At 36.2% G+C, this 25,039-nt stretch overlaps 1 protein-coding gene across 5 annotated transcripts in view; it reads right to left on the reverse strand.

The window, feature by feature from the left end:
* KRR1 (KRR1 small subunit processome component homolog) overlaps positions 1-25,039 on the reverse strand; it is a 286,342-nt gene that overhangs the window by 5,887 nt on the left and 255,416 nt on the right. For 3 of the 5 annotated variants that reach the window (XM_077953079.1, XM_077953077.1, XM_077953078.1), the window contains 8 exons: positions 8,000-8,172; positions 6,482-6,616; positions 6,168-6,293; positions 6,000-6,083; positions 4,878-4,934; positions 3,599-3,769; positions 1,643-1,720; positions 1,449-1,542 (listed from right to left, as the gene is read on the reverse strand). In XM_077953079.1, the coding sequence (XP_077809205.1) occupies positions 1,449-1,542; positions 1,643-1,720; positions 3,599-3,769; positions 4,878-4,934; positions 6,000-6,083; positions 6,168-6,293; positions 6,482-6,616; positions 8,000-8,172 (918 nt within the window). 5 annotated transcript variants of the gene reach the window in all.

Genomic DNA, 25,039 nt, shown 5'->3' on the forward strand with positions numbered 1-25,039 from the left:
TAAAAATGGCATGATTGATGGAACCAATTACTGGATTCAACTATATTAACACTATTTCCTTAAATCCTACTTCAGACTAAATTATTTTACCTACATTCTTTTCCATATTTTGGAACTTCTGAGTCCTCATTATTTTCCATCTTGCACATTAAAATAATTTAAAATTACATGTATCCCTTCTCAGTAAGTTTAATCAGCTAACCATAAGCTAGAGGTCAAAATCTACTTCCTCTAATACCAAAACAAAAACTTAAAGTTTTCCAAATATTAATTCAATGAATGACTAATAGTATTCTATTTAACAAGAGTTTGCTGTATTTAACAACATTCTGGTAATAAAGACAATTTGGGCATATTTGGAAGTTCCCCTAACAGGACCCAACTAACTAATCAATGCCAAAAGTCGGAGCAAAACAGAAAGGAAGCAGTGAAAAAGAATGCAACTTTTTCTTACTATTCAAAGTACAGTATCACAGCATAAAAGAATCATAAGATAAAACATCATAATGTACAAACTACCCAGCAACCTGAGAAGCACAGAGCGTTAAAGCCTCCACTGTGTGGAGAAACTACATTAGGTTAACTAGCTATTGAGTACCTTCAAAGCACTCAACTGATAGGTTGTACAAACTGGAAATTAAAATACTTATGACATTTTTACCTTTTATATAACCAATAATCTACCACAGAATAATAGTATTTTTAAAACTATTAACAAGCAATATGTTAAATAATGTATTATATCTGTTTCTGACCAAGTCTGTACAATATTGCTGGGGGGCCCTCTCCCCTCAGTGTCACTGTTCACTTTGGAGGGTTACTTTAGGAAGAGGACAAGTGCTACCACAGGGGGGAAAAATGCAGAAGAGGAGAGGATGCATCAGAATGAGACTAGAAATGTTATGAGAATGTTTTCTCTTAGTGTCTTTTAAATATTAGGTTAGTGGGAAAGTGATTGTGGTTTCTGCCATTTAAAAACCACAATCACTTTCACACTAATAGCTCATGAATAAGACCTGTCAGTGTCCTTTAGTCCAAAGTGTTGAGAAATCCATGTTACCAATATAGAAGCCAAACTCTAAGCCAAAATCACATAAAGAGAAGAAAAAGTACAACTTCTGGTAATTCCTCTTTGAGAGGCATGACAACAGAGCTCAGGGATCGTCTTGCTTGCATTTCTACAGAAGACGTACTGGCTGCCCTGGGTTTGTATCTTTCACAACAAAGAGTCTTTCCTGAGCACAGACCAGAGGTCAGGAGAGGACTGTCAATCCAGTTTGCACTGAAATAGGCATTAGCTGCCTCTAAAGTCCTTAGGATCAGTAATTACTGAAATGCTAAGAGAACTGATGAAAATATATGATTATTTCTTAAAGAGATTCAGACAAATTCACTATGGGTTTACTTTTCATAATTAATAAAGACTTTTACATCACATAAAGCATTACCTTCCTTAGGTTTCACAATTGGTTTTTCTTTAGGTGGAATAAATGCTTTGTTTCTTTCCTCTTGTTTCTTACTGAGGGCTTCTGCTTGTTTAGCCTACATTAATAAAAAATACATTAGTTAAATGTATTTATAGTTAAATAATTCAAGTATCTATGAACTTTGCTATTAATCTTGTGAGCTAGACATAAAGTACCTTTATTGCTTCCATTTTCTGCCGCTTCTTCTGATTCGCCTTCAAGAAGTATTCACCACTAGCCAATTCTTTATCAATCTGTTGAAAACAGTATTTACAATTACATCAGAAATAATGTAGAGGAGAAGTCAGGTCCTAAGCAAGTCACAATATCCTTAGGGTAAAAACAATGGGGTCAAACTGATTTATTAATAAAAATGGTAGTGACATAAAGGAAGCAGAGTCTAAGCTGAGGGGAATACCTACACAAAAGTGTGGAGGTAGGAAAGCACCTCCATGGAATACAACCCAGAGGAGTTCAGGGATACAGTATGGAAAGTGTGAGAAGAAACTGGAGAGTGAGTTTTGGGATAATTTGAAGAAGCTTCAATGGCAGATAAAGTAGGAGGGATAAGATTTAGAAATGACTGTGGGTTTCCGAGAAGACTGAAAAGACCAAAGCACAATTTTAATGGAGAGGAATGAGGAATAGATGAGAGCCTGGAATAAACGTAGTGGCATGCAGAATAAAAGCCAGAACGATCAGGAATTGGTGACTAATTAGCAAAAGCAACAGCTTGTTCATTCAATATACAGCCAACATGTAAAATGTGTATAACCGACTTGTCTGCCACTTATACAGCATTATTATATCTAAGGCACTGTTCTAAGCTCTTTACAATTATTCATTTAATCCTCATTAACGATTCTTTAAGACAGGTATTATCATTACTCCCATTTTAGGTATGGGGAAACTTAAGTACGGATGGGATAAATAACTTGCCCAGTCACATAATGAATAAGTAAGAACAAGACAATCGAGACATCACTGTTTCAAGAAGCTTACACAGCTAAGGAAGAAAGATAAGTCAATTAACTCCAAGAAAGGGTCATAAGAAGTAAGGCAGCTGTTACGGAAGCATGGTTTAATGACTGCCTCACTCCCTTTTCCCTGCAACTACTATCAATTTCCTCCATGATCCAACACTTCCATTGTTTTTTCACTATGATCATCATTTTTCCCATCAATCATCAAATCTTTCCTGAAAGACTCCAAACATGGTTGTGGAAAAAAGAGACATAGAAATCAGTGAGTTCACACGCTGAGCAGAAGTAGAAAGGGAAGGCTTTAGGATATAGCCAAGGAAGGGAATAATGAAGCAAGAACCCCCAGGAGATAGGTGAAGATGGAATTCAAAGAACACATAGAAAAGGCTGATGCAGGTGGAAGAAAACACAGACGTGAGAGAAGAGGAAACAGAAGGGGTTCTTATCTGGTGGTCTCAAATATTTCAATAAAATGCAAAGTCATCTGCTAAACGTGGAAGGGCACTGAGAGAATTAAGAGGAAACATGAATTCTGAATGAATTTAATCCAAAGATAAAACTTTCTCTAACCTAATTTGGTAGCCACGTTATAGGGAAGACAAGTTTTTAGACTGATCCAAGTTTTAGAGTTTTGCTGAGAAGGTGTGACAGAACTAAAAAGGGGCATGAATCAAAACAATGCTGTGCAAGAACAAAATGGCAACTGGTCATGGTGGGAAAGGAAATGAAGCAGAAGATAGTTGACAAAATGGAAAGGAATCATAACTTAGAAAAACGGTGGGTGTTACAATTTAAGATTTCAGAACTAGAACAATCATAGAGCATACAACAAGAATGTTGCCAAAGCAGAGGAAAGAGTACTGCAGACTAAATTGTTGAACTTTTATCCATGGAACATTTACAGTGGCTACAGGGACACAAACTGCCTGAATGCAGTTTATAATCAATGTGAAGGCCCCACTGCACACCCCCATGCATGCAGCTCAAAATATACCTATTTATATTTACCCTCAGTTTCTTATAGTTCTGCACACACACACGCTATATATATATATACATATCCCACCTGAAATAACCTTCAATAAAGTTTCCGACCAAATATACTAAAATAGATTCCCCTTCATATAAAGTTCAACATTTAGTACTAACCTGACTTTCTGGCTGTGGTGGTGGGAATGGCGTATATTCTTTCTTAACAGTTTTTTTCTTTGGTTCCTTGCGTTTATTCACATTTTTATGTTTGAACTGCGGCAAAAATCTCTCCCAACTTTGTGATCGTAATTCAGAATCTTTTGCCAGCTCTCTCTTAATCATTAAGCTCTTTAGTCATGCAACAAAGTAAAAATTTTTACTTTCCAAAGTCACACATTTATCAAACTCAGACATAAATATTGCTTCTATAAATAATAAACAGTTTCTAGTTTCTTTGGTGAAATTAAACCAATCACATAAGGAAAAAGGTAAATTATCACAAACATGTATAATTATTAGAAAACCATTAGAAATTTAATTACAAAACGCAGAATTGTTAAAATGAGATGAAAATAAAACTGACTTTTCAACTATTATTTCATTAAAACATTTAAAAGTCAACTTATAAAAGCCGGGAGGGTTCTTAATTAGCTGATATTCCCTGCAAACAGGAAGTTTTCAGTAGCAACTGAAATATCATAGAAAAAGGCAAAAGTAAACTTTCTCATGATTACAGAAAACCAATACTTTCACATTTCCCTATTCCATTTAAATTTTAGACCTTGGAACATCAGAGGATACAAACCAGGGATCAGACATATAGCTTTGTTTTTATCTGCAATATCCCAATGTAACTCAAAATCACTTTCCCCCTAATCTAACAGCGACTTCATAACTTAAGTTCATCAAATTTAAGTGGATTGCTCAACAAACCCATCATAAAATAGTTCTATATACCATGGTTACATTTCCAAGAATAATCAAACTTTGTGCACACTGGGATATAATGGATCTCTCTCAAAGGGGCTACAATTTGAGTGTTAAATTCAAAAAAAGGTTTTAATGCAACATGAGATATTCCAGATTTTAACAGAAAAAGGCAGAATTCTGAAAAATCATATCTTTAAATATATGGGTGCATAATCTAAGAAAACTGCACTGATATGATCTACAACAAATTCTGTGAAGCTTATTTTCATTGATTAGAACTATATAACACATTACACACTACCCCCCCCTTCAGTAGTTTCCACACTGTGCTCCATAGAGAGCTTCCAAGAAGTACCTACAAAACTGGGGTAAAGTAGGCTGAATTCTACCCCTAATTTACCCAAAATAGCTCTGCTTTATCTGTTTGTGCATTAGAATTTCATAAAACATTTAATTTCAAGAAAGGATTCTGTAGCTAAAAGAAGTATGATAATCACTGGTACAGTTACATAGAATTATCACTCACTTTAATGTTATAAATTGGATGAATATTCTTCATAGTATCTAGGACTACTTTTCTAACCTGAAATTTGCAAAGAAAAATGAATTAGTCACAAGGATTTTAATGAGCTATGGAGGAGAGGATAAATACTGCAAAATATCTAATCAGGTAATGGGTATCAAATTAAATAATTTAATTAAATAATTAGATCTTTCATAGAGGCAGTCAAACCTCCCTTGAATACAATACAGTTTCTCAATTACTGCTAAAATGTAGCACAGAGAACTAATACAACACTGTATAGCAACGTGATTTAGGAAGAAGAGGGCTGGAATACAAGGACTGCCATTGCATACAGGAAGGTCACTTTCCTGTTCCAGCTTTCTCATTTGTAATATAAAGATAAAATCATATACCTCAAGACTCTATTGTAAGAATTAAATATTTTAAAGACTTTATAAAACTAAAGTATTCAATATACTTAATTATTGCTCCATGAGAAAAGAGCAGACAATTTATGACAAAAAGGGCCAATAGGATTACTATTAAAGGCCCTGGAAAGGAAGCACAACCTCACAAGCCAGATCCAGACAGTAACAGTACCAAAAGGAGTTAAAAGAAATAGCATTTGCTCCACAGATTTTCTCACATTTAATTTAAAAAGTTAAAGAAAATGTTCATGAAAAGTTATTAAACATTATACTAAAATTCAAACAAAAGAAAACATATCTTGAAGAAAAGTTTTCAGAGTGTGACCTCTACTGGCTGTATACACTACTGCAAATAACTGGAGTTTTGCTCAATTTTCGCATCATTTGGGCATATGTGACTATTCCACGTTTTTCGTCTGTGCTACAGACTGAAGATCTTAAATGCTCATTTAAATGTTATAGCGGAGGACTAATAGTGTGCGGACCTTCTAATTCAGAAATGCATGTCTCCTTAGTTGCCAAGGTTGGCCAAAACATGTTAGGGTCCAGAAATGATGATTCCCTTGAATTATATGACATAAAAAGTATTTACTAATGGGAAATCAAAGCACATTCTAAAAAAATAAAATTATAAAGCATTATCCAATAAACTATATTATAACCAAATTATTTGTTCTCTGCTGAAAATGAATTGAAGATAATACATAGTTCTCACCTCTTTTAAGCCACTAAAAGGTCCAATGGCTGAAACTGTGTTTCCCTGAACCATAATGTAACAATTAGTTAAGAGTTCCAATGCCTGTATCAAGAGATCAGGTTAAAATTCATTACTCTGAAAAATTATTAAGGGAGAGACTCAAGTTTTCCACTAATAAAAAAATACCTTCAATGTAGATCCTTTGGGACCAATAAGCCGTTGTCTTCGTTTTACAAATCTCTCTTTATTCCTTACTAAAGAACCTATTTTAATGATGTCACATGCAACATCATCCTGAAGAATTCGTACTGCCTTTTGCAAAAAAAAAAAAAAAAAACAGACATTATCAACATTTTTTACAATTACATTTATTTTCCAAGCCCATGCTATTGTTATCTAAGCACAAATACGAAAACTTGATGGTGGAAGGCGGAAAAGATGGGATGTTATAGGTTAACACTGATGCAAACAAAGCAAAGTCTCTGTAATTTTAGATTTACCTGTTCAAATGAAACACTCCTTGCTAACAGTTTTATCAGATCTCTTGCCCTAATGATGATATATGGATCAAAAGTCTTCTTTGTAGTACAGACAGTCATGCTGCCTTCGATCAGGTCCAGGGTTGCATTAACATGCTACAAAAGGAAAGAGCAAACAAGCAGTTGTCTAAAAATGAGTTTATTTTTAGATAAATATAAAGCCTATCCTAACCAACCTATTAATTTCTGTCACCTCTCAATTCCTATCAATTACTTCCCTGAAGAAGCTAGGTAGTTAAGTATAAATAATGAATACTCAATTACTTTCACACTTTACAGACTATAAGAAACTGGAGCAATTGAAACCATTTACACTTGGTTTTAGAATACTTTGTACCCACTGGAATATAGATTGCCTCTAATTTTAAAATTATAAATGAAACAAATGGGGTCATACTTAAAATCTGACTAAGATAAAAATGTAAAGCTGTACAGCTTCCCTATTCTGGACCCAGCTCCAGTCTACCATCTGCTCCATTGGGTAAGAATTGACTTTCCCTTTCAAACTTTTTTCCTAGCTAATTAGGGGACTAAATACTAAGTAAAAGCAAATTAACATAGTTTCAGAAAAAAGCAACGATTAGAAAACTTAAGCATTAACTTTCAACAGGAAAAAACAGATTTCAACAAAGCAAATTAAAATGCTATTTTCTCACTTGTGAGCATAATCTCAAGAATATTTCAACATAGTTAAGTGTTGAACAATTCAATATATGGTTGGGTCGCTATGAGTTTACAAAAAAAAAAAAGAGCTCAATCCCAGACGCAGCTATAAAACACAACCTGCAGCTTGCTGAGCCACCTTCACCCACAATGGCACAACCAACTCCAGAGCAGTCCCACAGTGAGAAACACATTTTATATCACAACCTAATAAATGTACACACACACACACACACACACACAACTAAGCCAATATGAAAAAAACATACTTTTACCATGTGATATGCCATTTTCTAAAGGCTCCTTATAGCCATTAAATTGACTTCTCAATACACTAATGGGTTTCAATACCCAGTTTGGGGAAAAAAAAAAAAATGCAGTTATCTAGGGGCATAGCATCAGCATAAACAAGGAAAAGTTGGATACATCCACATCTTCCATTTAAGATGAAAAGTAATCCATTTAGAAACATGACTCAGCTCAGACTGGGACAGACACATGACAACTCTCATGGCCTGGAGCAGGCATTCTGAAATTGAGACTTCACAGGTGAATTTCAGACAGTTGTGAAGCTCCTAAAATATTAAAGGTATGCAAATTTTTCAAAGTAATTTATTACTCATAAAATTTAAAACAAATGAACATTAGGTAAGAAGAAAATGTACCTAAATAGTTTAAAATACCAAAGGAACCAAAGTAACCAGCACCATTGCTATGTTAGCACCATTAAAAAAAAAATGCATCAGCATACATACACTTAAAGGCATAAGCAAGAGCAAAGTCTCAAATAAATGTATTATTATAAGATACACATACATGTTCATTCAAGGCTTTCTGCACCAATGGCCAACACTCTTTCAAGTAAGCTTCTCTGTATTTTGGGAACAAAGTTGAGAAACTGCTCTCCTCCAAAAGTCCTCTGGGATTGTCCTCTTTGGAAAAAGCTGGTTCCTTCCAGCCATCGGGAACAGTAAGGAGTTCTGATTCATCTACAGAAAGGAAAAAATTGACACATCACATTTTAACTGTCTTTTGGACACTTTATGAACATCCTATGCACATATTCATAAGCCTTCCAGTACTTCTTGCATTTCCTTTTCCCCGCTTTTTATATTATTCAAGAGTCGAAGAACATTCCTCTGTCATTATCAATTCACTGTATTAAAATTATCTGTACACACTTCAGTTGCCTCATAAGACAAAGTTCCTTAAGAGCAGAATCCCTCTTCATGCCAATTGGCATATGCCAGACAGACAGTGAGCACTCCAGAAACGTGTACTGCATTACACTACCATAAAACTGAAGATCTCAATGCCATTTTGTTTAGTATTTTAAATACAATTAACCTTTCTGACTTTCCTGGAGTGTATGGAACCTGGGTGTATGTGTTTGTATACAACTTCTGAAAGAGGATTCTAGTTTATCTTTCAGTTAATAATCTCGAGTAATTCTAGATTTTCCTAAGCGTTTTGAGTGCCTTATTTCCACATGCGTTTCATAACTATAAAAGGTAGAATCTGTATTATTCTCATTTTATAGAAGATAGTCTAAAAAGGCTAAGTGACTTGCCTAAGGGAACACAAAGCTGACTCAGCCTGGGACTCCTTTCACTACAAGAAAATGCCTAAGGGCCATAAATTATCTTCTGAATCATGTATTTAAAAAACGTGGTACTGAATTTTAAGAACTCCTTAAATTCAACAGCTATACTCTAATTCAGTTATACTAAAAGGTATGCTCCATAGACTTTCAGTATCAGTATAAACTGTTAAGTCTGTCAGAAATGCAATTATTGGGCCCCACTCCAGACCTACTGAATCAGAATCTCTTCGACAAGGGACAGAAGTCTGTGTTTTACCATGCTCAACAGGAGACTCTTAAGCACAGTAAAATTTGAAAAGCAGGGCATTACCCTATGTTATCAACCTCAGGTAAACTTTCTGCTTATACTCACATCCACTTTTCTATTTCTATTTCTGGTTCAAATCACAGACAATTGGCTAGTCTAAGGATTCTCCAATGTCCTTTAAAGAACACAAATTCCACAAAAGTGATTACTTGTGTATTATATACATTTTTTTTTTTTAAGACAGGGCCTCGCTCTGTCACCCAGGCTGGAGTGCAGTGGCTCCATCCCAGGTCACTGCAGCCTGGACCTCCTGGACTCAAGCGATCTATTCTCTTGCCTCAGCCTCGCAAGCAGCTGGTACTACAGGCATGTGCCATAATGTCTGGCTAATTTTTGTTTTTTTTGTTTTTTTTTTTTTTTTGGTAGGGAAAGGGTTTTGCCATGTTGCCCAGGCATATCTCCTGGGCTCAAGCAATCCCCCCTCCTCAGCTTGCCAAAGTGCTGGGATTACAGGCATGAGTCACTGCAACTGGTTACTTGCAATGCTTCCCTGACCAAGTCCCTATCCAATTTAAACACTTCAAAGGCTACGGATCAATTTTTTCAAAGTTCCCACTACAATCTCAGACAAAAAATTGACAAAAGAAATACACAGGAGTTTCACAATTAAGGAAGGCCCAAAACATGTGAAAAGATACGCAACCTCATAGGTGATCAGAAAATGCAAATTAAAACTGCAACCAGATCCCATTTCATACCTACCAAAATGACAGAAATTCAAAATTCAGGTAACATCATGTATTCATATGAATGTAAGGCAATGAGAACTTTCGTCCACTGCTAGTGGGAACAAAACTGACACTAGCACTTTGGAAAAAAGTTAGCATTACTTACACACACCCTACACTTCAGTAATTCCAATCCTATGTTCACAACCTAAAGAAACCCTTGAACATGTTAACCAGAAGACATGTACAAAGATGTTTTAGCAGTACTGTTTATAATTGCAAGCAATAGGAACAATCCAAATGTCCACCGATTGTAAAATGAAAAAAAAAACTGGGGTATAGTCATACAAGGAAACACCACATAACAGTGAAAAGACTAAAACTACACCTACAAGTATCACCCTGTTTGAAAAACAAAGCTAAATCTAAGACACAGAAAAATGCATACGGTCCACTTTCATGTATATAAAATTTAAAAAGAGGCAAAATTAAGCCACTTCGTGACTACAAGAAGAGGAACAGAATGCAACGCAATTCAGAGTGGTTACTTGTGACAGGAAAAGAGAATATGATCTGAGAAGTGCACGTAAGGGTTTGAGGGGTATGGTAATGCTCTATTTTACTTAACAGTCTGAATGCTAGTTTCTTGCATGGTTTTATTAAACTATATATAAGTTGTATCCTCTGCTATGTACGTTACATAATCATTTAATGAGCAACAACGAAGAAACCTTGAAAACTTTCCCAATGCATCTAAATTGAGAGTTCAATGTTTTTAACACTTCTATGAGCCTGGTTGAACAGATCCCCAGGCTATTTCTGACTTCTCTGTCATTCATACTGAAGAAAACGGGTAAAACCAGACCACAACGCAGGAGTTAACAATTAAAAGGTAGCACAACCTAAAGAGCAAGGGCTGTGTCGTCTAGTATTTTAGCAATCTGACAAACAGGAATTGATAAATCTTTCAAACTGTCTTTACTGACAAACTAGAGCTAAGGACATGTCAGATAGCTCCTTTCCCCATATCTCACCCCATTATCAGGGTCGACTCCTGTATATCAGAACTACCTGCTCCCACCTCACCCTATTCCTCATTCCGTCAATGACTTTCAGTCCCCTGCAGGCTACAGGGTTCCGCGGCGCCCTCGGCATTTTCTTAATAATCTTTTACAGAAGACGTATTCAGCAACGGCTTCGCTTTGGGGACCCTTTAGCAAAAGGAATGAATTAGGAACACGTGGGTGGCACCATATCGGCCAGTCGTTCCTGTGGGCCCAGCCAATAATCTTATCAGCGATTATTGTGGTACTTAAATACACAGTACAGGCTCCAGGTGGTTTTATAAGTCCACAAGCAATGAGAAAAAAAAACATCGCAACTCAACGTCCACAAACCCCAGCCTTCGGTTCCCACATAACATCACCTTGGTTCTCCGGCTTTGTCTTCTGGTTACGAAATTCACTTTTTCCAGCCCCTTTTTCTCGCCGCTCTAAAGAGGGAGACGCCATTTTCAAGCTGCTTCCGGTGACGCCGGAAATGAAACTGTTCTTAAATCCTACCGGCTAAAATGCCTACACTCAAAATGAGTTCCGCGGAACTCAGACGAGGAGATCTGCGCAGTTTTCCGTGCGTACGTGCGTTAAAGCCCGCGCTTTTACACACACCGGAGGTTCTCCTACGTGGCCAATGAAGAGCTGGAGACTTTCTCCCAGTATGCACTGCAACCATGGCGTTTGCGTACTGGGACTTGTAGTTTAGCAGGCGGTATAGGCAAATTGGACACTGTGTTATCCGCAGTTTCCTCGTGGCCTCACGGGCTAACCTGGACCACCGGAGTGCGACCAGCCTGTCATTGATGTCATTCATTCTTTCGATAAAAATTTATATGTTGGCCAAATATGCGCTAGATGTTGGGAGGAAGCACAAATATGAGAATACAATGTATATTGGGCCTCCGCTGTAAGAAGTGACAGGAATAGCTACTATTTATTGTGAGAATGCTTTGTTGCAGTACTTTATTTACATTATTTCTAATTTTAAAAACAATGACCAAATTAAACTTTCCAAAGTTGTTTATGATGGTAATCTTCCCGAGTGTTGGTATTTCTCTTTCTAAGTCAGAGGGATGGTAATTCAACATTCTGACGTTTCAGAAGTATTTCAACTAGCCTAAGATTTCTCAAAATCTCTACTCGTTTTCTACCCCCAACATTGCATAGGGCTAAGGTGTGTAGAGAGGTTCATCACTGACTACAAATAACTACACTTTTAGAAGTATAAAAGTTCTTTGACATGCCAAAGACAAGATTTTTTAAAATTATTGATTTTATTGCTTGCATTTCTAAAATTTTCTGCAGCAAATAGGGAAAGTCTTTGATAGGTTAAATTCCTTGCATTAGTGAAATACACGTTTGTCTGATAAATCCACTCTCGTGTATCTTATACAAAAATTTAGGTTTTCATATATGAGATCCATGTATGAAACAGATTGTTACATATGGACAGAAGAACCCAAACGACAGAGCAAAGGTTTTTTGCTTTTATCCTGTGCGTTTTATAAATGACAGGGATTTTATCTCTGTTCTTTTAATTTCCTCAAAAAAATAATGATAAATCCCTAAAATAGAACAAATAGCAACAGGTTAAAGTTATAAAGTGAAGAGTACACCTCATGAAGCAGGTTTTTATCATCCTTATTTTAAGTAACTCAATCACTAATAAGTGAAAGGCCCGTCTTCAAGTCCAGGCAGTTTGACCTAGCAGCTTCAGGGGGCTACTATTCATTAGGAGCTTCAAAAGTGTTAGAAAGAGGGCTGATAGGGGTGAAGGGGAGGGAATAGTGTAGAAGTAATATTTGTGTTAAAAGCCCTTTATTTTCTAGCAAAATTTTCTACATAGGCTTTTATTCCCATTTACATATATATTTTTAATCTTAGTATTGCTCTTATTTGAGAAATATTGAGAATATGATGGAGATGGGAAAATGAAAACCCACCGATCCTTTTCTTGTCAATATTGAGTCTGTTTGTAAAACCCAACCTTTTAATTACCATACTATGCAGAGCTCAGGGTTCATCTTTCCCTTTTTGAAATTTTTACATTTTTTTTCCAAATCATTACTGAAAGGGGTGTAAAAACATAGATAATAATTGAGTTCTAAGATTCTCTAAGGTCTTCTAGACCTCCTATTATAGATGACACCACACTAAAACTGTCCTGTCTGCTTTCCAAAGGAAAAGATTCATCAGGCTCCTGCAATAAGTTATTTCAATATTAAATGATTCTTTCCCTTGCCTAATTCAAAAGCCCTCACGTTGTCAACCAACTGAATATACAATATAAAAACAATATATGATTGGAAGTTAAGTGAATTTTTTTTAAAAGTCTGTTATTTGCCTTCCAGAAGCCAATAATCTAATACAAGTTATATCACAGGAACAGGGAGTTATCTTACATATAGGATATAAAAACTTTTACTAAAAAATAAATCCTGCAACAAAAATCACTAATTTAAAAATATTATAATTACTAATAATCATATACTGAAGAGTATATATAATTATACAGTGCTTTTTCCTCTGTGATAATATGAGATAAAAATATAGCAAGATATTAATTTGATGCTAGTAGTTATAAGAAGTAATGTATAAAAATTAAATGAATAGAAAAATAATTGCGTAAGACTGAGAGGCTGAAGCTTTTCCTTAGTACACATACATTTTTTTTCAGTTTTAAAACAGACTCTGATGCTTCAATACTGTTACTCATTAACTGAATTTTCATATTTTGGCTTGACAAGCAGGAATGGCACATATGTATACTACTAAAAATTAAAATTGACAGTCAAATTGAATGAGGACAATGTTTCAACAATTTGGTTAGACTATGTGTTAAGCAGTTTTGAAGAAAAATTTTAAAATAAACATGGTATGGAATAAATAAATTCGGAAATTAATTCGACTAGTTCTTCTAAGAATTAAACATTATAACCACAATATTACATATGAATGGTTTAAACTTTTAAAACCTCTAAACAATAGTTTCCACATGTGGGAACTATTTGCTCTAGATTCCTTACTTTGGAAAAGAGCAGATCTAACTTCAACATCTTCCAAAAATTCATTAGAATTGAAAGAACAATTTAATTTTAAATAAATATTGAATAATAACTAAATACTGTAAATATTTATTGAATACATATTGAAACTAAATATTGAAAAATCTCCTAAAATCACCTTAAAAGACTATAAACTCAAAAGTGATTATCAAAATGATAGTGTCCAAATTTTCATCTCATTTTCAGTGATTCACTGATTATAAAGTATTCAAAATAATAATTTAAAATTTAAAATGATGAGAAATAGGATACGAAAAATAAAGGATATAAGAGAGAGGGGGCAAAATATTCACAAAACATTTAATGGTTGATTACAATAATATTCAAGGTGATAAAAAGATGTAAGCAATTCCATTGAAAAATAAGGAAAGGCCGAGAGCAGTGGCTCATGCCTGTAATCCCAGCACTTTGGGAGACCAAGGCAGGCGGATCACGAGGTCAGGAGATTGAGGCCATTCTGGCTAACATGGTGAAACCCATCTCCACTAAAAATACAAAAAATTAGCCGGGCATGGTGGCACGTAACTGTAGTCCCAGCTACTAAGGAGGCTGAGGCAGGAGAATCGCTTGAATCCAAGAGGTAGAGGTTGCAGTGAGCCGAGATCATGCCACTACATTCCAGCCTGGGTGACAGAGCAAGACTCCATCTCAAAAAAAAGGGGAAAAAAAGAAAAACGGAAAATATATTAGTAGATATTTATGATGGTTAATTGTAAGTGTAAACTTGACTGGGTAATGTTGTCCCAATATTTGGTCCTACAATATTATGGATGTTTCTGTGAGAGTACTTTTAGATGAGATTAACATTTAAATCAGTTAACTTTGAGTAAGGCAGATTGTCCTCTATACTGTGGGTGGTCCTCATCCAATCAGTTGAAGACCTGAATAGAGAAAACACATTGACCTCTCCTGAGAAAGAAGAATTCTGCAGCAGAAGTCCCTTGGTCTTGGATTGTAGTATTGTCTCGTCTTTGAGTCTCCAACCTGACAGCCTACCCTGCAGATTTTGGACTTGCCAGTCTCCATAAACATAAACATGTGAGCCAATTTTTTTAAATAAATAAAAATAAATTACATACACACACAGGTTTTGTTTCTCTGGGGAGCCCTAATACATTTTGTTTCTCTGGAGAGCCCTAATTAATACAACAGTTTATAGTAGAGCATATCCAAATGATTGACAAACATATGATGTTCAACCTCACTATTGTCAACAAGTATACAGACTTAACAATGAAATATCACTTCTCACCCACCAGATTGAAAAAAAAGAAAAGAAATAATAAACATACATTTTTAAAAATAATACTGCTAGAGGAAATAATACTCTCATACACGGCTAGTGCAAATATAAACTGTTACTGCCTTTTTGCAGAGCAATTTAGCAATATAAAATATACACATATGGTTCTGCAGTAATTCCACACCAGATAAACTATTGAATAGAAATAAAAGACCATTCATTAGAATGTTTGTACAATAGTGTTGCTTATTACCTTCTATAAAAGTAGTTTAGTGAAATATACTTTGGAGCCATACTGACTAGTTTGCCACGTATTGGCTATATAGCCTCCGACAAGTTTCTTACATACTCCTGCTCAGTTTTTCAAAATGGGGAGAATAACCTAAACCCTCAAGAGCTTAATACATGTAAAGTGCAAAAAAAAAAAAAAAAAAAAAAAAAAAAAAAAGGCCGGGCGCGGTGGCTCAAGCCTGTAATCCCAGCACTTTGGGAGGCCGAGGCGGGCAGATCACGAGGTCAGGAGATCGAGATCATCCTGGCTAACACGGTGAAACCCGTCTCTACTAAAAAAAAAAAAAAAAACTAGCCAGGCGAGGTGACGGCGCCTGTAGTCGCAGCTACTCCGGAGGCTGAGGCAGGAGAATGGCGGGAACCCGGGAGGCGGAGCTTGCAGTGAGCCGAGATCGCGCCACTGCACTCCAGCCTGGGTGACAGAGCAACACTCCGTCTCAAAAAAAAAAAAAAAAAAAAAAAAAAAAAAAAAAATTAGCACATGGTAAACACTCAATAGGTGTTAGCTATTATTGTTTATACTGGCAAAAAGTAAAAGCATTTGAACTATCAATTAGGGATCTAGTTAAATAGATGTTACTTTCATAACCATGGGCTATTATACAACCATTTATAAGAATTAATTAAATATATATTAAAAATACATAGAATATTGAGCAATAAAAACCAGATACATAATATAAACATACATATACACATACACACACGTATATATAATATGATCTCATTTTTCTAAGACAAACCATTCATTTATTCAACAAATATTTATTGAGCACCTATAACGTTCAAGACACTGTTCTAAATACTTGGTTATATTCTATGTGCTGAACATAAATATATGAATATATGAGTTTGTATGTGATTGTACAATAAAAAATTGGGATGGATACACATTAAGCTTTTAAGACTGGCTAACTTAGAGATTAAGGTGATTAGAAAAGAAGATGAAACTAGGCAAAAAGACAAAAGAAGATGTCCATGATAAAATGGCATGTATAATATGATCCTATTTACATACGACTGTCTGTGTGTGTTTCTGCATGAAAAGACGGTCATCTGTATATTGACTATGTTACCTCTCAATATAGAGACATTTCAAAGTATGGCAATTAAATAGCAATACAGTTGTAAATCAATCACAATATACATCATTTTTCTTTAACATCCTTGGAAATCTGGACATAAATATGTAAATAAATAAACAAATATAATATGTACTTAAATGATACTAAAAGGAAAAAGAAAAATGGACGTCTCTAAAGGGTTTCTTGGCACAAATCTAGAATCTAGATTGGAAAGTCCTTGGGTCACAGCCACAGGCAGGCCCTTTTTTTTCCTTTTGGAGACAGAGTCTCACTCTGTTGCCAACACTGGAGGGCAGTGGTGCGATCTCAGCTCACTGCAAGCTCTGCCTCCCGGGTTCAGGCAATTCTCCTGCCTCACCCTCCCGAGAAGCTGGATTACAGGCGCCCGCCACCACGCCTGGCTAATTTTTGCATTTTTAGTAGAGATGGGGTTTTGCCATGTTTGCCAGGCTGGTCTTGAACTCCTGAACTCAGATGATGCACCCACCTCGGCTTCCCAGAGTCCTGGGATTACAGGCAGGCCCTTTTTGATTGTGACTTCTCTCCCCTTTGGCTTCTTAGGCAATCTAGACCCACATGCAGCCACCATCATCTTCCTGTGGGAAATGTGGTCCACCTGTTCTTACCCAGCACAAATTGGCCTCACAAGAACTCTCCTTTGGAATTAAAGACCTTCATTCTCACAGTAACCAGAGGATAGAGGGGAAAGAAAGAGTAAGGATGAGATTTAACAATGTCTTTGGAGAGTGCATTATCTCTTATTAAAGCAAACAGGAAAGTGGCAAATAAATGTGGTTTATTTTTATTTAACATTTCTACACTCATTTATCAGAGATAAAAATTAATTTTGCAGAGCAATCTACTTTCTTGCTAACTTTATTTTCTTTTTTAAATAATCTAGATAGGATTTCTCAAATACATAAGGTTGACACATTTTTCTTTTCTTTTTTTAAATCTTATTTTAGGTTTAGGGGTACATATGCCGGCTTGTTATATAGCTAAACTCGTGTCACAGGGGTTTTTTGTACAGATTATTTCATCACCCAGATACTAAACCTAGTACCCAATATAATTATTTTTTCTGCTTCTCTCCTCCAACTCTCCACCCTCAAGTAGGCCCCAGTGTCTGTTGTTCCCCTCTTTATATCTATGAGTTCTCATTATTTAGCTCCCACTTATAAGGGAGAAATGCGGTATTTGGTTTTCTGTTGCTGTGTTAGTTTGCTAATGCAGGAACAGAAAAATGGATGGAGCTGGAGGATGGAGCCTCCAGCTCCATCCATGTTCCCTCAAAAGTCATGATCTCATTCTTTTTTATGGCTGCATAGTCACATTTTTATTTTCTAGCATATATTAGCTGCTTTTCATTCCAGTCAACTTTATGGAAAAGTTTAAAATTCTAAATCAAAATATCTAGCAACATCAATAACGGTAATAATACCTGTGGCTGTAAAAGTAAGCCCATTTCATGATGAAATAGGTATCTAATCAAGCACACACAAAAAAAGTACTCTGGCTGTAAACTGATTATACATAATCAGTCATAAAATTTTTATAATATTAACCTATCTTTAGAAAAATAAAGTGTTGATAAAAGTGAATTGTTCTGCATGTAACCCAAGAACCCTGGGAATCTAGGAGAGAGACCAGATTTATGAAACATATTCAGTAAGTCTTGAAATGCTTTCTGCTTTGCAGCAGGATGTTTCATGTAGTTGGTGGTGCCTGGGTGAAATATCTTTGCAGGATACCCACCTCTTTCTCCAAGGCCACACTTAGCAAATTCTGTGGAGAATAAGATATAATGTACCGTTTTGACTCTAACCAGACATTTAATCTGAGATAAGGCTTAACCAACTGGTTTCTTTTATTGTAAAATGAGAGAGTTGGGTTAGATTACTGTTCCTCAAACTTTAACCAGCCTCAGAATCACTTGGAGGGGTGGTGCCACTCTCACTTTATAGTAGTGTAATAGGCCCTGAGAATTTGCAGCCCCCCAAAAGCAAAGAATTATTGAACCCAAAATATCAATAGTGCCAAGGATAAGACACTCTGGCCTAAAGGTGTTCTGAGTTGCTGTTATTCTACTTTAAAGGGCCAGTAAGTGCCTAACCAAGCATGCCATGAAAGCAAAGTTATTTTCCACTTTTTTTTTTTTTTAATTTAACCTACCTAGGGCAGTATTAGCTTGGTACCAAAGCCAAAGATTCCAGATAGTTGTTCATTATTATGCTGGGCTCCTCAGTGGACAGTTCTCCATTTTCCTCAACCATATCATTGTGGAATTCTGTTGCCTCATGACCTGAAAAAACATTGGGATTTGTACATACAGTGGACCCTTTGAGTTGAAAGACACTCATTACTACTTGAATATTAGTCTCTTCAGGCCCCAAGCCAATAAAAGGTTCATATTTTCATTGGGAATCTAGCCTCTCCTATAATTTACAGGCAATCTTCCCTCTTTCTCTTTGTGATTGTTTTCATTGATAAGGACCAACTTTGATATAATTTTCAGTTAGAACATTCTTCCCCCTAAAGGAAAGCTGGAATACATTCCATGATATTAGGTTCCACCATAGCAACAGAAGGCTTTTTAATGCATGCATGAATATTCAGGATTTAATCAGTGGCATGTGAAATGTATTGATACTACTGAGAATTATTATTTAATGCTAATATAAAAAGCAAATGACAGTCTTGTATTTGTAAACATAACACTGAAAGAACATTTGAACTTTTCTGGAAAGCAAATCTTTAGTCATTTGTTGAAGCTACATGCCTTTCCCATCCTTTAGATGGCAGTAACTGCAGATGGCCCATAATAAAATGAACACTTTAAGTGAAATATTTTAAACATTTAATAGATTTATATTTTAAAGTGACTTCATGATGTTAATAAGATGGTGGCCTTGCTTCTTCATTGTTTCAAATTCTCTAATTAAAAAGTCTAGCTACCTGACACTGGGAGGTGTAAATGCAGGCTTTAACATAAGACTTTTTATCATCCAACAGTGATTTTAACCTCTTTTTGTTTACCGTTCCCTTTACTATGTGATGAAATACAGACTCTTTCCCCAGAAGAGCACACGTTTGCATAGACATAATAGCACTCTTCCATAGAGTCCCTAGAGGATCAGGCTACCCATTTAGGGGGCCTTGTCATAACGCAACATGAGAGGAGTGTCTCAGAAGCCTCAGTCTGATCTTATAAGCACTAGAGTGCCCTGCTCTTAGAGTTGCCCAGGGGAGGCAGAGGGGATGGAAGAACTCTTCACCTTTAATAAATAAGCATATGCCACCTTCTACAATTATGATTTCAGTATGACTAAATAGTTGCATAAAACTATACTTCTCAAGACTCCTTTGACAGCAAGTCATAGAAACTCAAAGTAACTTAAGTAAAAAAGAGGACGTATAGTCCTATCACCTGGAGGAACGCACCAGTGTCATCAAGACAGTCATGCCCTCTCTCAATCACTGGCGTGTTCTCTCTCTCTTTCTCTCTGTCCCCCTTCTGTGTCTATCGGCAGTTCTAGGATGTACATTCTCAACAGAAGAAGAGCTTCTTTTTCTGAAGAGTTATATCAAAAGTCCCAAGTGACCACTTACATTTAGTTTGGTATTTATCATTTCCATGCATATTTTTGTTTTTATGGCTACTACGCGCACACATACACACATACAATTTTTAAACAAGATAAAGTAGGCTTTACATATTCTATATAACATATTGTACATAATACTTAATATGTATATTATTATATAACTATTTTATATTAGTTACATTCATATAATGTATATGTATATTATATATGCAAAATTATTATGTGCATGTACTTATGAAACTTGCTTTTTATGTAGAATATATTGTTTTTAGATATATTCATCTTGAATCCTTGTAAGGCTAGTTCATTCATCCACAGTAAATAACTTTTGAAATTAGTTTATAAAAGTCATTGTACTTCCATCTTCATTGCATTCTCTCTCTAGCTCTTACTCTCTCTCTGTCTCTCTGGGATCACTCATTCTGAGGAAAGCCAGCTGTCGTGTTGTGAGCAGCCCTGTGGAGAGGTCCCTGTGGTAAGGAACTGAAACCTGTCAACAGCCGCGTGAGAGAGCTTGGAGGCAGCTCATGTAGTTTAGTCAAGCTGTCTGATGACTGCAGCGCTACCTAATTGCAGCCTCCTGGGAGACCTTGAGCTGCAAGCTCCCAGCTGAGCTGCTCACAAATTCCTGACCCTGAGAAACTGTATAAATGTTTAAGTTGCTAATTTGGGGAATAATTTTTACACAGACAAACATAACTAACACAATATTGAAGCAAATCTAAGCGTTTATCAATGTATCAGGCTTTGGTGGGGATACAGACGTGAAACTTTTTCTCGGTAGGAATAATTTTCCCTGGTTCTTGCCACTAGAGGGCAAATGGTCACAAATGATGGCTTTCTCTATTTCCATACAACTCAGATGTCGAAGCAAAAATTCTTAAGAGACTATCTGCTCTGTTGCCTTACAGATGAGTATACGAATGCCCACAGACATTAACTTACTTATTCACACAGGCTAGATCTTAATGTAAGAACTCAGCTGCAGTTAATAACATTTTTAAAAAATTTTTGTGATATACACCTATACATTTATTTTTAATTTTTGTGATATATACCTATACATCTATACATAGGTATATATATTTATGGGATACATAAGATGTTTTGATACAGGAATGCAATATGAAATAAGCATATCATGGAGAATGGGTTATCCATTCCCTTGGGCATTTATCCTTTCAGTTCCAAACAATCCAATTAAACTATTTAAGTTGCTTTAAAGTGTACAATTAAATTATTATTGACTACAGTCACCCTATTGTGCCAATCAGTTAACTATTAATTAATGCTGCTATTTCTGAGTCACAAGGTACAAATAAAGAAGGCTTTATCTTTTTCATTTCAACTAGCATGTTAAAATTCCTAAGATCACAAAACTTATGATAACAACTATTGCTATTTATTGGGTACCTATTATGAACAACTTGTTATACACATGTGCTACATGTCTTTTCACTTAACCTATATAATGAAGCTTTGAAACTTATGCCTGTGAATGCATGAGGGTCAGGGTCTTGTCAAAGGACACATAGCTAGAAGAAGGAAAACAAATTCGATTCTGATAGAGGTTAAATCTCTTTGCAATATTTTTCTTAGGGGACAGCTCATAGCCTCTGATTATACCAGAAGTTTGTTGCTTCTGGAAACTTTTAGTTTGTTGAGACATTTAAATGATTGCCATGTAACACTGAAATGGAAAAGAAAAAAAAATTGATCACCTTCCTTCCTTTTTTCCCAGAAAAATTCTCTCTCTCTCTCTCTCTCACACATACACACACACACACACGACTCTCTCTCTCTCATACACGCACTTATTGCCTCTTTTCTTCATTCCAGCAAACCAGCTTTGTGATATTGGTTAACCTTCCTAGAGCTTCATTTTGTTGCACCTTCTTCATTTCTAAAATAAGAACACACCTACCTCTTTCAAGCTCTCAGCAGGGATGCTGTGATGATTAATGAAAAAGTCTTCATGAATCTCATTTTATTTTGCAGAAGACAGAAGTTTAATAAAGTTAAAGAATCATTATAATGATAATTAGTCATATTTTAGGACAGATGGGCAAGTGTCTGGCAGTGGTGGCTTAGCTGGAGCTGTTGCCACTCCAAAGCAATAAAGTAATGTCAATATGTCAGCCACATCAAGTTAGGCGCCAGGAGGGTGCAATAGCAGCCTACTTCACACACTGCTTTGTTCATCATCTCTGCTTGGCACACACTGGGACAGAGTTACAGCATTTTTAAGACAGACAGGCAGGCAGTTCGAGAAGAACCACCTCATTATTGTGGCATATAATCTCCAAAGAGAGCCACCATTAATAGCTTCCTTCCTTGTTGATATGCATGTTACTCCTCACACCAAGAGAGTGAGTCTACCCCCTTGACTCTGGCCTGGCCCTGTGACTTGTTTAGATCAATAGAATACTGGACTATGACTCTGCTAATTCTAGGTCAAGCCTTTAGAAAGACTGGCAGCTTCTGCTTTCTCTATCTTGGAAGAATGATGCAGGATAAGAAGTTCAAATACCCTGAGCCCATCTCACTATGAGAAAGCCCAAGCTAGCCATGTGGAAAGAGGGACAGAAACAGGCCTGACCATATCTGGGATATTCCAGTCATCCCAGCTGAGGTTCTGGACGTGAGTGAAGAAGCAATCTTAGACATTTCAGCTTCAGTAGATACCATGTGGAGCAAAAGAACTGTTCAGTCCAGATTGTTTTTAAGCCATTGTGTTCTGGCATGTTTCTTATACAGCAATAGATATTTGAAACACCTATCAACATTTAACATATGGATTATACACAGACAGTCTCCAACTTATGATGGTTAGACTTATAATTTTTTGACTTTCTGATGGTACTCGGAAAGTCAAAAAATTGCCAGTCTAACCTTCATAAATTGGAGAGCCATCCTGTTTTTCACTTTCAGTATAGTATTCAATAAATTGCATGAGATATCAAACACTTTATTATAACATAGGCTTTGTGTTAGATTATTTTTCCCAGTTGCAGGCTTGTATAAGTGTCTGAGCACATTTAAGATAGGCTAGGCTAAGTTCTGATGTTCTATAGGTTAGGTATATTAAGTACATTTCCAATTTAGATTATATTTTCTAACTTATGATGGGTTTATCAGGACACAATCCCATCATAAGTTAAGGAACGTCAGTAGGGCTAAATGAGATCGATAAGCTCCCTGATCTCATAGTGTTTATATCCTAACTGGGGAAGACAAATAACAACAACCAAAGCAAAAAGATAATTTCAGTTGGTGATAATGCAATTAATCTGGGAAGGATAACGTGATGGCATTATTATCAGAGTCTTTCTAAGGGTTCCCCACAATGCATCAGCAATAAACTAACAAACAGAAAAAAAGAAAGAAAATGTTCACTGCGAGATTGTAATACAGTTTAATTATCTGTAACCTAATTACCAGTTTCGGTTTATGAGTAAATACCACAATTCATGGTGTGGGCAGAGCTTTCCCATTTTACACTTTGAGTCTTAGCTTTGTTAACACTGAAACTGATCTGGTGGGCTAGATGTTTTTCTCCTACCTTATTAGCTTTTTAGGGAAGTAAAAATGGAATGTGCTAGCACTGGTGGTACAGGTATTTTGCTGGTCCACATACTGTCTATTAACACAGTCCCTAAGACAGAGCCATTGATGTACTCAAAGAAAATGAATTTGATGGGCACCTTGACTGATTCCATGCCTTCGCTATTGTAAATAGCACTGTGATGAACATATGAGTGCATATGTCTTTTTGGTAGAACAATTTATTTTCCTTTGAGTGATGGAATTGCTGGGTCAAATGGCAGTTCTGTTTTAAGTTCTTTGAGAAATCTCCAAACTGCTTTCCATTGTGACTGAACTAATTCACATTGCCACCAGCAGTGTATAAGTGTCCCCTTTTTTCCATAGCCTCACCAGCATCAGTTGTTTTTTTGACTTTTTAATAATAGCCAGTCTGAGGTCAGGCATGACGGCTCATGCTTGTAACTCCAGGATTTTGGGAGGCTGAGGCAGGCGGATCACTTGAGGCCAGGGGCTAAGACCAGTCTGGCAAACATGGCAAAACCCCATCTCTACTGAAAAACTACAAAAAAAAAAAAAAAAAATTAGCCAGGCATGGTGGTGGGCACCTGTAATCCCAGTTATTCGGGAGGCTGAGGCAGGAGAATCACTTGGACCCAGGAGAGAGAGGTTGCAGTGAGCGGAGATCGCACCATTGCACTGCAGCCTGGGTGACAAGAGTGAAACTCCGTCTCAAAAAATAATAATAATAATAATAGCCAGTCTGACTGGTGTGAGATAGTATCTTATTGTGGCCTTGATTTGTATTTCTCTGATGATTAGTGACGTTGAGCATTTTTTCATATGTGTGTTGGCCACTTGTATATCTGCTTTTGAGAAGTGTCTGTTCATATCTTTTGCCCACTTCTGAATGGGGTTATTTGTTTTTGCTTGTTGGATTGTTTAAGTTCCTCATAGATTCTGGATATTAGACCTTTGTGAATATTTTATCCCATTCTGTAGGTTGTGTGTTTACTCTGTTGATAGTTTCTTTTGCTGTACAGAACCTCTTTAGTTTAATTAGGTCTCACTTGTCAATTTTTGTTTTAGTTGCAAGGATAGATTGGATAATGAAATGTGGTACATACATGCCATGGAATACTATGCAGTCATAAAACAGAACAAAATTATGTCCTTGGCAACAACACAGATACAGCTGAAAGCCATTACCCAAGCAAATTAATGAAGGAAAAGAAAACCCAATACCACATGTTCTCACTTACCAGTAGGATCTAAACACTGGATACTAATGGACATAAAGATGGCAACAATGGACACTCCAGACTACTAGAAGGGAAAGGGCAAAAGTGTTGAAAAACTAACTACTGGGTACTATTTTCAGTACTTAGGTA

The sequence above is a fragment of the Macaca mulatta genome, chromosome 11, assembly GCF_049350105.2.
Source record: "Macaca mulatta isolate MMU2019108-1 chromosome 11, T2T-MMU8v2.0, whole genome shotgun sequence".
Taxonomy (NCBI): domain Eukaryota; kingdom Metazoa; phylum Chordata; class Mammalia; order Primates; family Cercopithecidae; genus Macaca; species Macaca mulatta.